Source organism: Cupressus sempervirens, chromosome 11 (assembly GCF_028749045.1).
Source record: "Cupressus sempervirens isolate cs-2001-9-10 chromosome 11, ASM2874904v1, whole genome shotgun sequence".
NCBI lineage: Eukaryota > Viridiplantae > Streptophyta > Pinopsida > Cupressales > Cupressaceae > Cupressus > Cupressus sempervirens.
The window spans coordinates 438,231,446-438,250,320 of record NC_143128.1 but is presented as its reverse complement, the minus strand read 5'-3'; the positions used below and the strand labels follow the sequence as shown (position 1 = coordinate 438,250,320).

The window sequence follows — 18,875 nt, the reverse complement described above, 5'->3', positions numbered from 1 at the left end:
TTTCCTATTTTTAAAATAAAACTAGATGAAGAATAAATTAATGACCGATATGAGGATACGAAACAATCATTTCTTACATAGAAAATTATAGCAAGAAACAATAACAACACGTATTTCCAGGATTGTTTTAATTTTGAATGTTCACAAATTATAAAATCATATAGTCCAAGTTACTCCCACATCATAAAATGTCACTGTAAATTGACTCTATATATCTTCCATTTCTAACTATGTCATAATAAAAATACTCTTACAAAAATGTACTTGAAGTTTTATAGGTAACTGCTCAAGAAAAGCTGAAGAAGCTCCTTAAGTTTTAGGTGACTTCTAAAGTTTCAATATTTTTACAAAAAAAAAACTCTATAAGTATCCCATGCATGCCACCATTTTCATGACTAATTGATATGCAATACACGTCTATTAATTTGAATGCTACCAAAAAGGGTAAAAAATTGAAAGAATTGAGGCTAATTGAGCAACCTGGTAGACACCATTATCTTGAAAACCTACCATTAGACTCATTTTCCCCTTCCAATTTAACCTTGAATTGCTAACAATATGCAATATTTTGCACTTCCAAGTCATCGCAGGTTGTGCACTCTCTTGCCTTGCTATTTACAAAGGCCTCTGCCTACAAATGAAAAATAGCCAAAATAATTTTTTTTTATAGTTAAAATATGAAAAATATTTAAAATTATCTTAGAGAGAAAGGGGGGAGAGATTCAGAGAGAGAGAGATTTAGAGAGAGAGACACTCAACACTCATAATACACGTGTTGTTCACAAAGATAAAACTTTGGAATAAATTAACTTGTATGAAAAATATTTTGTATTTTGCAATTATAGATAGGTTAACGTGAGATATCTCTCCCAATAAGATAATGTTCAATATATGAAAATACAAAGAGGACATACTATTATTCAACAACAAATATTAGAAAAATGTAAATGTGTCTTTTGACTTTAATTAAGAAATATATTATATGTACTACAAATATTTTTTCTTATGATTTAAGGACAAATGATAATAATCTTATACTAGTATAAGATCTTTAATAGATAAAAACTAATATAAATTTAACACCTTATAATTCAAATTGACTAAACCCTTGTACAAGTGATACAAGTGCTAACTAATCGCGAACTATTTGTACTTTTATACACGACTAGTGAGGGACTTTGACACCATAAAAGATGAGGTCGGCACTGTGGGACTTTGTTGCCTTACCCTCCGTAATAATTAGAAATTGGACATATCCTTGAATATTCAAATAATCTTCTGCAAGTACGCCCGTGACGGTCCCATCCCGTTCCTGCCGGCCATCCCAGCACGCTCACTATTGAAAGCAACGTTAGCCAACTCTTGTTTAAATCACTGGACAGATCGAGTTTTAATTGGTAACTAACAATTTTCTCTGCTATTGCTGTTAGAAGTGAACATTCGACAGTATTGAATTTGAGAATGGCTGGAGAATCTGCACTTACACTGTACAATGGTCTCAAAATGCCCATTGTTGGGCTGGGAGTGTGGAGAATGGAAGGACACCTCATAAAAGACCTCATCTTCAATGCGCTCCATATGGGATACAGGCACTTCGATTGTGCAGGTATTCGGAATCATCTTAAACCTCAGCTCCATCATATAAATCTCTTAGATTTATGTTTTATCGATTGATAGTTAATCTGGGTTCGTGTTTGCTTGGATGTTTTCAATGACTCCTTGTTTACATTTTTAGGTCTGTTTTCCAAGGCATTTATAGTGTTGTTTTTTGAGTCTTTGTTTGGTCCATGAAGGTTCTATTGGAATTTTGCTCAAATTCTTTAAAACTTTTCAACTTAGCTTTATTCGTCGTGGTTTTGGGGGTTTGGGTATTCATCTATGTATCTTTGAGTTTCAAATTTCAATGTCTATGTACTCTGTCCATATTTCGTAGGGCCAAGCATCAATGATGGCGTTTTGCCAATCTGATCGGGTATTGGGGCCTGGAGATTTAATTTGAACATTTTAGAAAGGGCTAACTAGAGTTTATGCTTCTAGACCAACATATTAACATAAGCAGAGCAAGTGCATATAACTTTTCGTGTTTAGATCCTACGAGATATCCTATTCTAGTAGTTTTGTAGCAGTGTGGGTTTTCCCAACTTGAAGCCAAAGCACAATAAAGACGTCATTGTAGATTAACTTCCCGTGCAAATTTGACATCATTGTGCCGAGAGGCATTCTACATCCCCAGCACCGGGTGAGGAAGCGAGAATTCGTTCATTTAAAAATAAAAAAATATAAAAATAACAAGTATCTATAAGATTTTATTCAAAATTTAGGGAGTATGGCTTTTGGAATTTTATCTTTAAAATATAATATTTTTTTTGAGAGAGAACAAATCAAAAACTAAAATAAGAATAAGACTAAAATATTAATACACCTTGGGAAACCTCTCATTAGAGAAAAATTCTTCTACCAGACACTGAGTCAAGTGTATTATCGGCAACAACATGTTACAATACAAAACCAAGCTTCTAGCTTTATTGGTTATGTACACTTTGAATTTGGAGGAATTTTGGCAAAATAACCTTGCATAAAATATGAGATAAATCTCTATCCCAACCCTGCTATATATTGGTCAAGGAGACCTAGGAAACCAAGAATACTTTCCAGAATGTTGTGCTTCAAAAGCACAAGCTTATGATTAGTCAAGGCGACCTCCAAATCAGGTGATAAAAAGTAGCTGCTAAGTGTGCTCTATTTTGGTTAAGTTATTAGTATTTACATACCTCTTACATGTGCTATAAATAACTTGTGAAAGATGCTAGTCATTGCTCACCTTGTGAACCCTATCAAATGACTTCTTGCAACAATCATATGACCAATGGCACATGGTAGCAAGTCTCAATTATGGCTTCTCAAGATTCACTCCAAGCAAGATGTCCTTTTCCATGTGGGTACATTATTTATAATATCGTAAATATTAAAAATTGTTTCTAGATCCGTGACTTGCAGGGGGTACATTGCACCTAGTCCCGTAGCCCTAAAAATGTCCCATTTGCTGTATACTTTACAAATGTCACAATAGGTAGTCATTGTAGTGATTCAAATGCTAGAGAGTGATCTGCTTGACCATCTTGCATCACTTAAAGTTATCTATACTCACAAGATTTGTCAAATAACCTCCAACATTCACCAACAAACCCACCTTCTTGGCCATAACTCCTGTGTTCTACACCATGTCACAAACTAAGTGATAGTGCAAATTAGTGTGCTCTGTTTGTGCATGAAAGGTAGGGTTCTTTGCCAAGTTGGTGGCATTTTTGGTATTGCATTGAATCATCATTGTACCCAACTTCAACCCAATAGTTTAATACAATCTTTGATGCTAGAATGCCTTATTAGAACATGATTAGTGCCATTTACTTTGCTTCTTTAGTTGAAAATGCAACCGCAAGCTATTGTTGTTTCATGTCTAATTGCTTGTACTGGTGAATAGGTAAACAAATGCCCACTGGTCACATCTTGCTATCCTCATTGCCAGTACATTCAAAATCCAGGACTTCTTGTGTAATAGGCTAAAAATTAATAACAGAAGTTTTGCTAATCTGTGATGTACTCGTTTATAAGAAGTTGTAAGTGAAGGGTAATTTTTTTTAAAAAGAAATGAAAGTACATGGCATAGATAACTGTAACTCTAACAATACCTAACAAGAGTGAGTACTGAATATAAACTAACAATTATCAATTTATTTCTTAATAGGAAAATTCAACTTTTCTAATTACATGCTTTTCCCTTTTAATATTCTGGAAAGTACTTGCAACGAACTGAAAGTAGAATACTCACATAATGTGTACAGAGGTTGAGTTTGATAGAGAGTTTTCTGCTTGAACAATGCACCCAAATCTCCGGCTTGTGGTTCAGTCAGGGGGGAAGAGGCATCACTGGAGTGTTTAACCACCCAACCATGGATCGTAATTCAACCCCTCCTAGGCTGCTTCGAGATCGAAAGCAGACCTGACCCTTTGTGAGGGATGGTGGATGATCAAGTCAAGTTTCTTGGGAATCCGGTATAGAGATACTTACATCGTTATCAGTTGCACTCTGTAGCCTACGGCTACTCTAGTATGACTTTTGTCATGGATGTATCTAGCGACTCTATTCTGACATCCATTAGTCTTACCTTGGCCAAGGATTTTTTGTATCTGGAGTCAACTTCTCACCTTCCCGCCTAACCTTAGGTTGAACAAGTTTACTCTTTTGATATTGAATAGTTTGGGTTTGTCTAGGCATTCTTCTTATTAGTTTGATTCTACTCTTGATCAGTTTACTTATTAATAGGGTTTGTGTTCTTTTCCAATCAGCTGGTCTGCTGTATGAATTAGATGTGAGACTGTGACAATGTGATAGCGAGTTAACGCCATTCTTTCTGTCCTCTACTAATTCTTACTAGGAATGAGCTCAATTCAGTTTTTCCTGTGAGGTGACAGATGAACCAAGGTATGTCTCATATAGAAAAAGATCAATACAAAATTTCAGATTAATTCTTCGACTTAGGGTCAACTATTCTGTCAATCCCCTTCATGCAGTTAGTCTTGACAAGATTATCCAACTTTATCATTAACAAGGTCTTTTGTGGATAAAATTCCATAAGTATCTTAAGGAATTTGAATAATATTAACTCTCATAAAGGTGCCAACAATCCAGTTGAATAGGAGTTACAGTCATTGCAGTTTAATACTTATATAATATCAGATAATCATAGAATCTTAAAACTTCTAACTTGAAAACAGTCAACCTGGAGAATACTTTGTTTACCATTCTTGCCGTCACTAGACAAGTTTGCAGAATAAGAATCACATAGATATTTTTCCAGAATTACATGGGAGGTTTCAGTATTGTTTTCTATGGCTTTCAAATGGTACAGGTTGGTCTGGATTTCCTACTAAGCAAATAACAATAACCGACCTATAATGAATGATTAACCAAACCAGAATAAATCTTTTGTTGACAAGAGGCTGTGAAACTATAGAGAGGTTATCACTACATATCACTCAGCAATTTACCTATAACCGAGAGTTCTGTCCATACTCTACAGCTCTGAAATTGAGGGAGAAAGTGCAGGCGTTATATAGCAGAGAACGCTTTTAGACCTTAACACGAATTTAAAAGAAAGTTCTTTCTGGAATGAGATTGCAGGTTTATTGAAATCGTGTTGTAGATAAGGAATACATGCCTGTAGCACCGGTCTAGATTAATTTGACTGTACTGCAGCTCCTTTCACAACGTTTTTTTTTCTTGATGTGAGCTCCTGATAGAGATAGTTATCAACCCCCTGTGGCTTCTTTTTCCAGCTCCTCGTATTGTGTATCCAGAAACAAGAAAAAACGACCCTATCTATTTGTTTTCTTCCACCCTAATGCCCGAAACTTGGGTGACAAAAAGGGGAGTTTGGAGGTCTTGGCTATTTGTTAGCTTGACGCGGTCCTATCCTTCGCCAACTTATTCAACGATTCAAGACTCTTATCCTTCCAAATTCTAAAGTTGCCGCAATGAAATATATTCCCTTCTTTTTTTAGGAACCTAACATGAGTTATAAAGTTGGTGGTGAACAATTAGAATGGTGAAGATGGTTTTATCGGGATGTTTAGATTCAACATTACTGGCAGAGTTAAATAATTGTCTACTTGAAATTACATACAAAGAGGAGAGAAGAGTTTCCATAGAGGGGTGATTCAACCATAACAATGTGATAATGAATGGGTCCCATACAAAGTTGAAGATGGTTTTTTTTATTTTTAAAATTTAATATTATGACATTCAACTTACACTAAGATTCCCTCTTTAATTTCATGTCACATAAGAGGGTGAGAGTATTCTCAAAATTGGCAAGGTTGTGATAAACAAGGTGGAATAGGTTACATACCAATCGCTATGATACAATATTGATCAAGACATTTGTCTAAAATTATTAAATTGTTCGTTGGTTAGGAAGTGTAGAGGAGAGATCGTAGAGTTTAATCACCTTGGTCACTAGGTTCAACTTGTTAGGTCTTACCATTTCCTAGGTTTTTTGGAACTTGATCATTCAACATCCCCTTTCTTGGTGATACCCCTTCCCCCTTCGGGTTTGTTTCACGTTCTTCCTACATCCAATTAGACAAGTGGTCAAACTTTGATATTAAATTCTGAGTAAACAAGATCTTCATCATATAATTGCATTACCATGATCATGAACATATTACTATTAAAATTAAATTCACTGTACACAAAAATCAATAGTTTAGACTATGTTTAAGGCATAACCAAAAACTAAATTAAGCATTTTAAGTTAGAAATACCCTAAATTTCGAAACCAGAATCCACCTAGGGCAAAGTCTGCAAAACCACGGTTAGTCCACATATACCACTTAGGGCACAAAAGTTATACCACTGTATCGTAATAGTCAAAACTATCTGAAGCAACAAAACCACTGTTTAGGTTAGGGCACATGTACAAAACCATTATTGGAAAAAGTAAACTCTATCTAGGGCATTAATTAGAAAAAACATGAGCATGAAAGTTTCAAATAAAAGGGGTGTGACATCTTGTATGTCTAATATCTTACTCAAAGTCTATCCTCCTTGGTTGCAAATCGAACATTCCAATGGGTCTTTAAGATACTTGAAGCTCCATTTCACTGCACCCCAATGCTCTTTTACCATATTCGATATGTACTTGCATACGACTCCCTTTTGTGAAGCAATGTTTGGTTTGTTGCAAACCTTAACATACCTAAAACCACCAACTACATTAGCAAAGGAATATGGCTTATTCCTCTATCTCATTGTTGTCAAAGCACATTGATCTATTGAAAAAATTGATTCCACACGAACAAGAGCAATTATTGATTTGTAATGTTGCATACCAAACCATTGCAAGATAGAGAACTAACCTACTTCTTGTGAGCAGCCGAAGTATTTTGTTAGCTCCCTCTCTCTTGATCTTAACATGAAAGATAAACTTAGCTACCACATGCATTCCATTTGTGAGATTTAATAGCCATAATAATATCCTTACTCTTGTAAAAATAAAATATATAGTGAAATCACAATAAATGATCATGATGTTTGAAATAAACACAGTGATTTGACTTGATTGTATTAAATCCCAACTCCTATAATGAGTCAAAACTCTGATACAAGGGTGACTAGTTGGTTATAAGTAGTTATTGTATAAGCCATGTCCATACATTAAACCACAAATTGCTTTGGCTGTATTGCATAGAGCCCCCCTAAATTTGCATGTAGAAAAGTTGTCTTAATATTTGACCTTCAATCACAAGATCAAACACAAGAATAGGTCAAAACTTTGAAAAATATAAGCTTTGCAATAGGATAAAATATCTCACCTAACTTTGTTCTCTTAACTTGTTAATTAGCCATGAGTCGCTGACCTTGCCTCATGCCTCTCAAACTTGTCCTTTGAATTGACTTTCTTATAATTTAGTCCCATCTGCGTTAGAAGAACAATCTATAAAAACGAGAAGCTTTCGAAAAATAGGTGGGCTAGTCAAGGATACCTCTTCAAGAGTGGGGTATAAGATTGTTCCTCTTTGAATCATTTTGTTCACTTTTCAAACAACCTCCTTATCGTGTTAATATTGAATTGTATGTTTAGCCTTAGGTTTAGGCTCCTCAATCTTTGGATCTTGCCTAAAAAAATGGTTGAGTGACTCAATTCACTTCAATATTCCATCTCCAACAAGTAGGACATATTGTTCATCATGCTAATGTTTTTATCTGAAACCAATATATACGTAATCACTAGAGTGACAATGTTTGAAGTATTTAAATCTGTACATGGGTTGGGAACATCTACAAAAAGTAACACTTTACCTCTGCATTTGACCTCATTAGCAAATCATTGAATTTCATTCTAACCCATGACTGATTTTTTTAATGATCCCTCTTATTGGTCTGCTGCCACCTTTTTGGAATCAGTTTTGAAAGCATTCTAGTATTTATCAAACTTGACTTCATCGTTTTCTTAGGCATGATGTTTGGCTCTTCTGATTTTGGTTGAGTACTAGTAGCACTGAGATGCAAAGACCAAAATAGTATAATGTCAAAATGTGTGAATGTTAGTTCCATGTCATTCTTCATGAAGATCATACTTTGATTTTGAAACTTGATAGTTTGTGTATGCAAACAAGGTTGAAGTGAAAAAGTTGCTTTTTGTGGGCTTGCAATTTGGCAATTTTGGAGTGCTCTGCAGGTGAAGGTGCAAGTGTAGTTCAACATGCAAAAGTTTATGCAACTGGAACAAAAAGTTCCTATTACATAAAAAAATACAAGTTTTAGATTAAATTGGGTTTTTTTGGACTGAACTATACTTAAGATTGCATAACTGCATGTGTAGTTCAATTTGCAATCACGTCAGAAATCCCCGATTGCACTTGTATTTGCATTTTCAAAGTAAACTTAGGTATGGTCGAGGATTTTGGATGCAATTGTGCATTTGACTATATGTAACAAAACATGCAGTAGGTGTGAAAAATCTCAAAATGGTTCTGATGGGTATGGAGATTTTAGAGGTAGTTGCACTTAAGATTACATGTTACAATACATGAAATGGGTAATAAAAATCCCGTTTTGGGAACATGGTAGGTCTTTATAAAATGCAATTAGGGTTTTTGGCTATGATTGCTCATTACATTGCACAAATCATCACATGTAATGGTATAGAAATTCCCGAAATGCATAGTGTAAAGTATGCAAACAGAATTTTAAACTATGACTGCACTCTATATTACACGTAAAGGAAATGAAAAGCTGTGATGTTGGAACAAAAGGTATATTTTTTAGAAGTGACATTACAAATTGCAAGTATTTTTGCATTTCTTTTGCAAATGGGAGTACACATAGGCATGTTGTTGGAATAAAACCCTACCAATCATGGAATCAATTTACATTCGTTTGTAAATGAGAAATCCCAGCATACTGGCATTCATATAAGATTGTGAAGTCTTCACTTGTTTTGTCTGTAAAAACATTTGCAGTCAATATATGAAATCCTGATTGCCTTATGTATATCAAATTATTGACTAGTATAAATATCATGAAGCAGTGTGAGGATACAACTCTAGATATTACATTGGATCATTGTATATTGAAATATAGGAAAAAACAATGAAAGAATGCAATAACAAGGGGAATAAAGAGGAGATTAAACCTTTGGAAGCATGGTTACATTGTGGTCAAGAAGTAACCTTAAAAAATGCATAGAATGAGATACCTAAAACTCGTTTTTAACAACACAATGCCATAAAATCCTAACACAAAGCTGTGAATGGAGAAATATTGAAAAATGTCTATGCTTCATGGAAAAAAAACCACTAAATAAACAAAAATGACCGGTAACTAAGCAAAAATGGCGATTTATGTGTCAAAGATGACCATGGATTAACAAAAATGACTAGGGCTAGCAAAAACAACCACAAATTTGCAGGCATGACCATGAAAACAAAGAAAAATGATCACTAATATGAACAAAAACATAGAGATAAAAATAAAACTATAGCTGTGTGGTTGTGTGGGGCAAGAAAAATGAAGGATAAACTTGAAATGCTTGCACAGGAAGAAAAGATGTGAAGACCAAAGCTTGAGTCAATAAATGCTTTGCATAGGAACCAGATGCATATTGTGGGGCAAGAAAAATGAAGGATAAACTTGAAATGCTTGCACAGGAAGAAAAGATGTGAAGACCAAAGCTTGAGTCAATAAATGCTTTGCATAGGAACCAGATGCATATTAGTGATGAATCATAGTGATAGGTTAAATGCAAAGGCTAAGTGATATAGATATGCAATGAAACTCAACATTAACATGCAGTGAAGCTCAACATTATATTAGACTCCAAGTTTCATTGTTAACTAGAGTTTCATTTATTACACTACTATAGGTGGTCGGTAATAAAAATTCCAATCACATGTAATATGTGATATAATTCATATCAGTATAATATGTATTAAAAATGTAATGTTATTTAGAAAACACAATAATCTTAAAATATCAGGGCTTTTTGGACATTTTACGCAAAAGAACGCAAATAAATATGCAGAACCATAGAAAGAACCTGACTTCTTAAGTCATCAAAATTTTAAATTTGCATTACATATGCATTCGTTTATTTCGTAAAATACAAAGACCCTAAAAGGTGTGACTTTGGGATTTTAGTGATTGATCACACATATATTAAATGTCATATAATATGCAATTTTAAATAAAATGCCTGACCATTGTATATTTTTTGGGGGTTTATGCAATACATCTATTGCATGCAATATAATATAAAATGCAAAAGAAAGAGATGTTATAGCGAAGATGAGTGAATGAAGCAGGGTAGCAGAGGATGCAAATTAGGGGATGATGGAGAAGAATGAGAGCTGAATTGAGCATGCAGGATAGGAGGCAAATATTGACCCACTATTCATAGAAGCTGAGCAACACCATGACAGGTATAATGACAAGGGCATTACTAAGGTTTCAGTCAAGAATATAATTTTTTCTATTGTAGATGGAGTGCGAAACATTTTGATTCTCGACCATCTCCTCAACTTGAAAGTGGAAAAGCTGAAACAAATTGCTGCAATTGCTAAATTTGTGGTGATTTGGCCTACCTTGGCTTAGATTAAATTTTGGTGCAAACATAATTGGAAGAGTTCAATCCTTGGTATTAGCTTTTTACCTCTAGGGTCTATCCAAATGCTTTTTCCTTTTGAGGTTGAGAGGGATTGGATTTTGGCATTTGGCCCCGGTTCATAGGCTCTATGGGGCTCTTCATCCGACCTTGGTCCCTAGGGTTTGACCCAATATTTGAAACACTTAGCAAGTTGCCATTGTGGTTAAGATTGTGTAGGCTGCCACATGAATTGTGATCAAATTAGATCTATCAACACATTTTCAATGCAACAGGGACCTTTATTCATAGTGAGCATATTGAAAGCAAGGACCAATCGCAAGTTGGGGTCAAAATTTGTGTTTGGCTTGGTCTTAGCAAACCCCTTCAACTCTCTCTCAAACTCTTCTGCTTTGGGAGTTTGGGTACAACCAATTGAATTCGACGATTTGCCAATCAAGTGTTTTAATTGTGGAATGTTAGGGCACCGAGCCAAATTTTGTAGCTAAAAAAGCTTGCTCGCTAAGCGTGGAATTAAATCCAAGGTCAAATCATGATGATAACTCCAAGCTCGATGGGCAACCCTGTAGTGGATGATAATGTCGTAGCATCGCCTCCAGCACGATGGAATTATTCCATGCCTCCTTGCTTCCTACAATTTTTAGGCGAAAACGAATGGTCCAATGACTGAGAATAGTGGATAGAGCTGTTCCTTAGGCTATGACTTTTAGCTATTGCCACAAGTCTCGGTTTGGCCTCCTAATAGACAATAAATGCGGCTTAAGGGTTCTATTTGGATGTCCTTGACATCAAATGTGGCATATAACAAGAGGATGAAAATTATAGGGGGAATAGGTGCAATAGGGCTGCACCATTACTGGAATATAGTGGTAATGAGGAGATAGTTAGGCACAATGGATGGAACATCTCCACTAGAAGAACGAAAATTTTTGGTTACAAGCCAAGCATCTTGGTTGATGTTGGAGGTAGCAATAGAAAAGGTAGAAATTTAGAAGCCCATAAGGAAAAAACCAAGGCATTGGAGGACTTAAAAAATGGGTCAAAAGTGCCTATGACTAAATTCATCTCTCATGGACATGAGCACCTCCTAGCCACAGGTTTTCAAGGATAGTTTTGAGATGGAATATGAGGGGCCTCAATAGCCTTGAGAAGCGTCGCTTATTAAATTGGCTAATAGAAATTGAAGCACTTGATCTATCGTTAAATCAATAAACTAAAGTCGAAGCTAACAAATTTAAAGATTTGTCATTCAGACTTTGGAAAAATGGTCCTGGGGTAGTTCACAGGGCTAATGGTATGACTGGTGGAGCCACAATTCTTTGGAACAAGTCCAACGTTAGTGTTGTTGTGGTGGATGCCAATAATTTTTGCCTTTTGATACAATGCTTGGATGTGAAAAGTGGAAGTAAGTTCCTGATAACTAATGTCTATGGTCCTCACATAGAGTGTGATTGGGCTAAGGTTTGGATTACCTTTGCTCCCTCAAGCTCACCTTTTCTCAAGCCAACTATGTTTTGGGTGGAGATTTCAATGCTATTCTCACCCCTTGAGGAGAAGCAAGGTAGAAGTATCCGTAGGAGTTGTGGTTAAAATTTAGCTATAGAAATTGTTGTGATGACCTTACCTTGGTAGATATCAAGCCGAGATTTGGGTGGTTCACTTAGAATAATAAGTGGATAGATGAGGATTTCATCCAATGCAAGTTAGATCAATTCTTTCTTAGTTCAAAATGGTTACTAGAGCTGGGTGGCTATGGCTTTGAAGTCTTGTATTATGGAGGCTTAGATCACAAATCCATTGTGCCTTCCTTATTTCATTCAAATGAGCCTCGAGGTATACCTTCCAAAATGGAAAGTTTTTGGAACTCCCACCCAAATTTCAATAAGCTAGCAAGAAATTGGTGGAATGTGGATATAAAGGCTTGTAAAGATTCATAATTGAGAACAAATTACAAGAGGTTAAGAAAGAGGCTAGATGCTGGAATAAGGTAGCCATGGGCATCTTTTTGTCAATAAAAGTAAGGTGGAAGGTGACCTTATAGCCATAGAAGAAGATATAACGATTTTTGGTTGTACTCAAGAAAAAAGGGAGTTGGAGGTTAAAATTTTAGAAGAATACAATTGATTGTTAAAAATGAGGAAATCTTTTGGCAACAGAAGTCCAAAGTCAAATGGCTTAAAGAAGGTGACAAAAAATACTAAGTTTTTCTAGCTGTTTACCAAAATAAGAAGAGAACATAATAAGATTTGAGGATTCAAAACTCTGACAATGAGATGATAGAATACATTGGGGTCATTCAAGGCAAAGCTTAGAGGTATTTATGTGGTATGTTGGGGACATCTATGTTAGTTTGTGGTGATTGATCAGGAAAGTATTGTATATACTTCAAAATTTTTGTGGGCCCTATTTTATTGGGATGTTGGGCCGACATGTAATTATTAATTATAACCCTAAAACGGTAAAAATACTTGTATAAAAGGGCTTAGGGTTAGGGATTGTTTCATTGTTGTGATGCGAAAATTGGTTCTTGCGGCGGTATTGAGCTGTAAGGGATTACGAATTGTAATCAGGTTGTTATCACTGGATCGTAATAATATTGGACTTGTTGTTTGGTGGACGTAGCCCAGGGATTGGGTGAACCACGTTAAATCTTGGTGTCTTGTGTTCTTTTCTGGGTGATCTATTATTTTCTGATATTGTTTATATTTGCATGTAATTGTTATTTTTGTCCGTGGTTTAATCCTAACAATCTGGTAATGAGAATATCCTTATATAAGATGACATGCATGATTGTATACTAGACATCATCACAAACCTTCAAAATGAGACCCTCATGGCCCTCTTCACGAAGTAAGAGATTGAAGTTGCTGTCTTCTCCTTGGGGGCCAGAGATGATTAGGGAAAAACCTATCCTTAATCTCTAAAGATAGCCCTAGCCCAATGGTTTCCAATCTGAATTTTTACTTAGCCTTGGCAAGGCAGGTGGAGGTTGTGTTTTTAGAGATGATTAGGGAAAACCCATCCTACTTCATGTGCTCGACCGAGGTTATGATACGAATAATTTTGCTAAAGTGAAAGCCCTCTTCTAATGATTTCCAAAGAGAAGGGCTGGAGGAAATTATGGATCGAGGGAGATTCAAAGCTTGTTGTTGGAGCAATGAAAGGAGATGTTGTTCACAACTGGAGACTTGAGGCCATTATTAATGTTGCAAGCTTTATATACAAGTCTTTGGACTAGGTGAGATTTTCATACATTGGGCGCATTGGCAATGCAGTGGTGGATTGTGCTGCCAATGTGGGTTTGTTCTTAAGGGTGAAATCAGATGTTTTGTCCAAACGATGGGAGGATTCCTTTCCCTTGGTCTAATATTTTGAGGCCTCGCCCTGCCCCTAAAATAGATAGATTGATTGATTATTGGGCTGATGCTTCTAGCCAGAGATCATGGCCAAGACATTGTAGGATGTTGGTAACTAATTGGCGTTTATAGTTTTCTTTTTGCATTATGCACGCAAGGGATGCTATCCCCTTACTTTTTTATTTCTCCATTTGTGGCTCTTTAATGCTCAAAACCAAGTTTTTATAACAAGAAAAAGGTAATATAAAATGCAATTGACATTAAACATTGGACTCCTAAAGGAGAAATTAAAACGACTCAAATAAAAACTTATAACAACTAAATAAAAATAAAAGGAACACATACATAAAATAATCATTTAATGACAAAAAGACTTGATAAACAAAATATTATTGGAAACAAATAATTCTTTCTTTAAATAAAGATAAAATGAACACATACAAAAAATAATTAATGTAATGATAGAAAAACTTAATAAACAAAAATATTAATGAAAACAAGTAATTATTTCTTTACTTTGAAAAACGTTCATAAAAATGTACCTAGAATATGTAACCATGCTTTTTAATCAAAGAATCCAATAGCTTATCATCACATTAATGTCATGTCCCCATTTTGGAGGCAATTTGATTTAATTAATTTAATTAATTAGGTTGTCCAAAATAATGAATATTTTATGAGGATGACTAATTAATTATTTTAATTAAATAAATAAGTGATATTAAGTTAATTATTTCTAAAGTTATCAAATAAATAAATATTAAAAGGTAACTTTATATTTAATTAATTTAATAAAGTGACTTGAATTATAAAATATTTTTTATAAAGTCACTTAATAGATAAAATAAAATAATGTTCTAGAAGTTTCTAGAGAAAGTGGAGAAAAAGAATAAATAGGCACCTCGGGCTTCATTCTAATCATCCAGTTGTTTATTTCTTTCTTGACATCAAATTGTGATTCAGTCACATAGTCTATTGTGGAGCCAAGTGGTTTCAGATGATCTTTGGGAAAGAAAACTCCCTTGGATTTGCATAACTGAGGAAGTGAAATATCTTCTGAAGGGTTGCACATTTGGAGGCGATACTTCAGTCACTTCAGCTAGGGCATCATTGGGCCTAAGGCCATTTTTCAGCATTTCAGCATTTCAGGAGGCATTTTTAGCAAGGCCAAAAAAAAGCAGGCCAAAAAAATAGTTTGAAAAAAGCAGGCCGAAAAAGCAGACCCGAAAAAAAGCAGGCGGAAAAAGCAGTCCGAAAAAATAGCTCTGAAAAAAGCAATCCGAAAGAGCAGCTCGAAAAAGCAAAAAAACGAAAAAAGAAAATCCAGAAAAAGCAAGTGGAAAAAGCAGATCGGAAAAAAGCAAAGCAGAAGGGCCAGCATTGTAGAAAATTATTACAGCCATCTACAATCAGGTTCTTCACTTCTCATTTGGCATATTTTCTGAGAAATGTAGGTTTTCAGCTGAGTACGAAATATAGCTTCAGCACTTCACTATTTTCATATTGTACTTGTCTTTGTTTGCCATTTGGCATTATTGGTATCAAAGGGAGGCTAGGATTTTGCAATTGAAAGAGCATTGTAATTTTTAGACTATCTATATTGCAAACCTAGAGTTTGATGATCAGCTTATTAGTTTGCATGCCAATTGTTTGACAAAATGTCAATTGGCTATAAGTTCTCTTTTTGGCATAAATAATGTTATAATTTTGCATACTAAGTGTTTATATTAATGACACTTGGTCCATCTTAGGTTGCATCCAAAGTATTTGTCATAATTACTAGTTGCTGTAGCTGCATATTGCAAGTGGTTAAGTCACATATTTGTATTGAATATTGTCAAAATTAGTTGCACATTCATGTTAGATCATTGTTTAGACAATCTGGATTCTTTTTTGTAAGCATTCTCTTTGATGCAAATCGAAACAAGAGTCATTGCAGCAATCTAAAAAGTTATATCAGTCATATGACCCCTTGTACGCGAAGTGTTTGACAAAATTCTTCGAGCCTTCAATCAGCATTTTAAGGTCGGAATTGAGCAGGACTATCAGAGCTTGCTTGCAAAGTGTTTGACGAAATGTCAAACAACTGAAGTATAAAGATTTTTGGTGTTTGAAGAAGTAATAACCTATTGCGGTTATTACAATTAAGGAGACATCAAATAAAGGAAGACTTTTATGTGGTGAACATGGGTGATATTGATGTGGTATTGGGCATCCAATAGTTACATTCTTTAGGGAGATATTACCAAGACTTCTAATAGATGGAACCTTGTTTCCAACATGATGGCCAAGAAGTAATTCTACAAGGCCTGTTCATTGGGACCCCAATGGTGGTAATGCCCAAAAGAATGGAAAGAGCTTTGAGGCATGGACAAGGGGAGTGGACAGCACAATATAGAATTCTAGATCATCACCAAATGGAGGAAAGACTATACATGTTGACATTCAATCTATCCTAAACAAACAGAAGACTGTTCAAAACATTAAAGACATTCCACCTCAACTTCCTCCTAAGAGGGGTTTTGCTAGAAGAGGGAAATTCCATTGTTTCCACATCCTACCACCACCTGAGAAAATGAAATAATTTAAAAAAAAATGCAATGTTTTGTTTTGAAAACTCTTCTCATATGACTTTTTTAGACCAATTGCAGGAAAAAGTGTGTTTAGAAAAGCACTTATTACTTCTTTTCACATCAGTAAAAACAGCACTTACTGCTTCTTTTTACCTCAGTAAAATAACTTAAAATGTTTTATGACCATTTTTTAGCCCCTTGGGCTTAGTGACACTTCATTTGCACACTTTAAAACGACTTTTGAATAATTAAATATAAGATGACAAACAATTTTACTTTATTGACAATTTTAAAATTTAACTAATTTTCCCTTTTAAAAATCTCAACACCTTACAGAAAATATTAAAATAAGCCAATTGAACTATCTGATAATTCCATCAACCCCTTAGCTGCATAGGACTTTAGTCCACAAAAAGTGGGCACTAGCCACAGACGATGCACATCTCCAAGAAGCTATGCGTGCTTCTAAGATGTCCGATTTACACATCAATAGTATTAGCCTTCTCACCCAAAATGTGTTGGTGCTATTATAATTTCTTTCTGAGAAAGCTAGTGTTCTCCAAGAAAGCTATAGTTTTCAAGAATGTTGGAATGGATCAGAAAAAGTTGGCATTGCACTACTGCTTCATTCTTTTTGATTAATGGTGCCTCGACAAACTATTTTCAAGCCAAGTAAGGTTTGAGGTGGGGAAACTTGCTGGTTTTGGTAGAATTTCTTTCTGAAATAGCTAGTGTTCTCCAAGAAAGTTTACAAGAATGTTAGAATGGATAAAAAAGGCAGCATTATGCTACTGCCTAATTCTCTTTTGATAAATGGTACCTTGACAAACATTTTTCAAGCCATGGAAGGATTGAGGTAGGGTGATCCTCTCTCATCTGTTCTCTTCCTTATTATAGCAGAATCTTTAGGCTGGGCCATTAAAGGGAAATCCAAGGCTAGATTATCAATGTGTTGCAAGCCTCTTTCAGATTAGATAACATCACCCATCTATAATTTGTGGATGACACCCTTATTGGTGAGGCAACCATTAGGGAACCCAAGATATTCAAGAAGATTACAGATAAATAGGAAAAGGCAGTAGTTTAGAAAATCTACATATAGAAATCAACTTGACTCCCTCAAGGACTACAATTATTCAATAAAATACAACACTTTTTTGGCTTTGAGATGACCAGATTCCCAAGCATATAGCTGGGAATGCCATTGATGGAAAAGGCTACCCTTGACATGCTTCTATCCTTGGTAGATAGGGTTCAAAGCAAATTATTATCAGGTACCAAGTAAAATTTCTAAAGCAGTACGACACATTCAGAGGATTTCTTTTGGAGTGGTATGGGGGATAGAAGGAAATACAGAAAAGTCAAATGGCCCAGTACCTGTTTGAGCGAAAAAGAGGGAGGATAAGGATTCTGAGATTGCAAGAAAATGGACTTAAATGTAAGAATGAAAATGATTATAGAGCAAGCCACTTCGCTCCAAATACATAAAGAGCAGAATAAGGAAGGAAAAAGATATGGGAAATAGATTTTTTTGAGAAGCTACCAGCCAATGTTTAAGATGATCTTTAGATGGAAACTCGGGAGTGGAAATAGTATCAATTTTTGATTTGATCCATTAAACAACCCCTTGATGAATATTTGTACCTCAAGGCCCTAGGCTTATTCCTCAGAAAGGTATGGACCCCGGGTCAAAGATTATATTTGAAATCTGGAGGAGACTTGAAATCGGTAGACTTACAAGAACCTTTAGAAGAATTGGAGAGCACTCATAAACAACTCATAGCTGTTGAATGAATGGCCTATTTCTTATGAAATTAATGAAGAAAAACTGATTTGGAGTAGGAGTAGGTTGGGAGAGGTAACAATAAAGGAGGCTTATGGATCCTTAACAAAAGAAGCCTGCCATCCTCACTTTCTAGGGGACAAAATTTGGATAAAGGTCTTCCCAAGGCATACACTTCTCTGTGGATCACTGTAGAGGACAGAGTCCTCATGTGGGACAGATTGAAACTTTGGAGGTAGCATGGGCCTTCTAAATGCATTATATGTAAAGTAGGCAAAGACATGTCCCACATATTTCTTGAATATACCTTCGTGAACAATTATGGGTATGGGCACTGCAGAAGTGGAAAAAGGAATGGTACCTTTGAAAGTGTGAAGGATTATTGGTTAACTGGAAGAAAAAGATTAAGACCTTACCATGGCTTTTAGATAACGAGTGTAGCAAGCAAGGTTGATTTGTGGTAGGACAGGGAGCACCTTCTCCATCCATGTTAAGAGGA

The 18,875-nt window shown here is 35.3% G+C and overlaps 1 protein-coding gene across 1 annotated transcript in view; it reads left to right on the top strand.

The window, feature by feature from the left end:
* The first annotated feature begins 1,399 nt into the window (after positions 1-1,399).
* Positions 1,400-18,875, top strand: part of LOC149530306 (NADP-dependent D-sorbitol-6-phosphate dehydrogenase-like) — a 41,690-nt gene continuing 24,214 nt past the window's right edge. Inside the window, exon 1 of the mRNA XM_089809551.1 lies at positions 1,400-1,606. Coding sequence (XP_089665677.1) covers positions 1,462-1,606 — 145 coding nt within the window. The 5' untranslated portion in view covers positions 1,400-1,461. The remainder of the gene's footprint in view (positions 1,607-18,875) is intronic.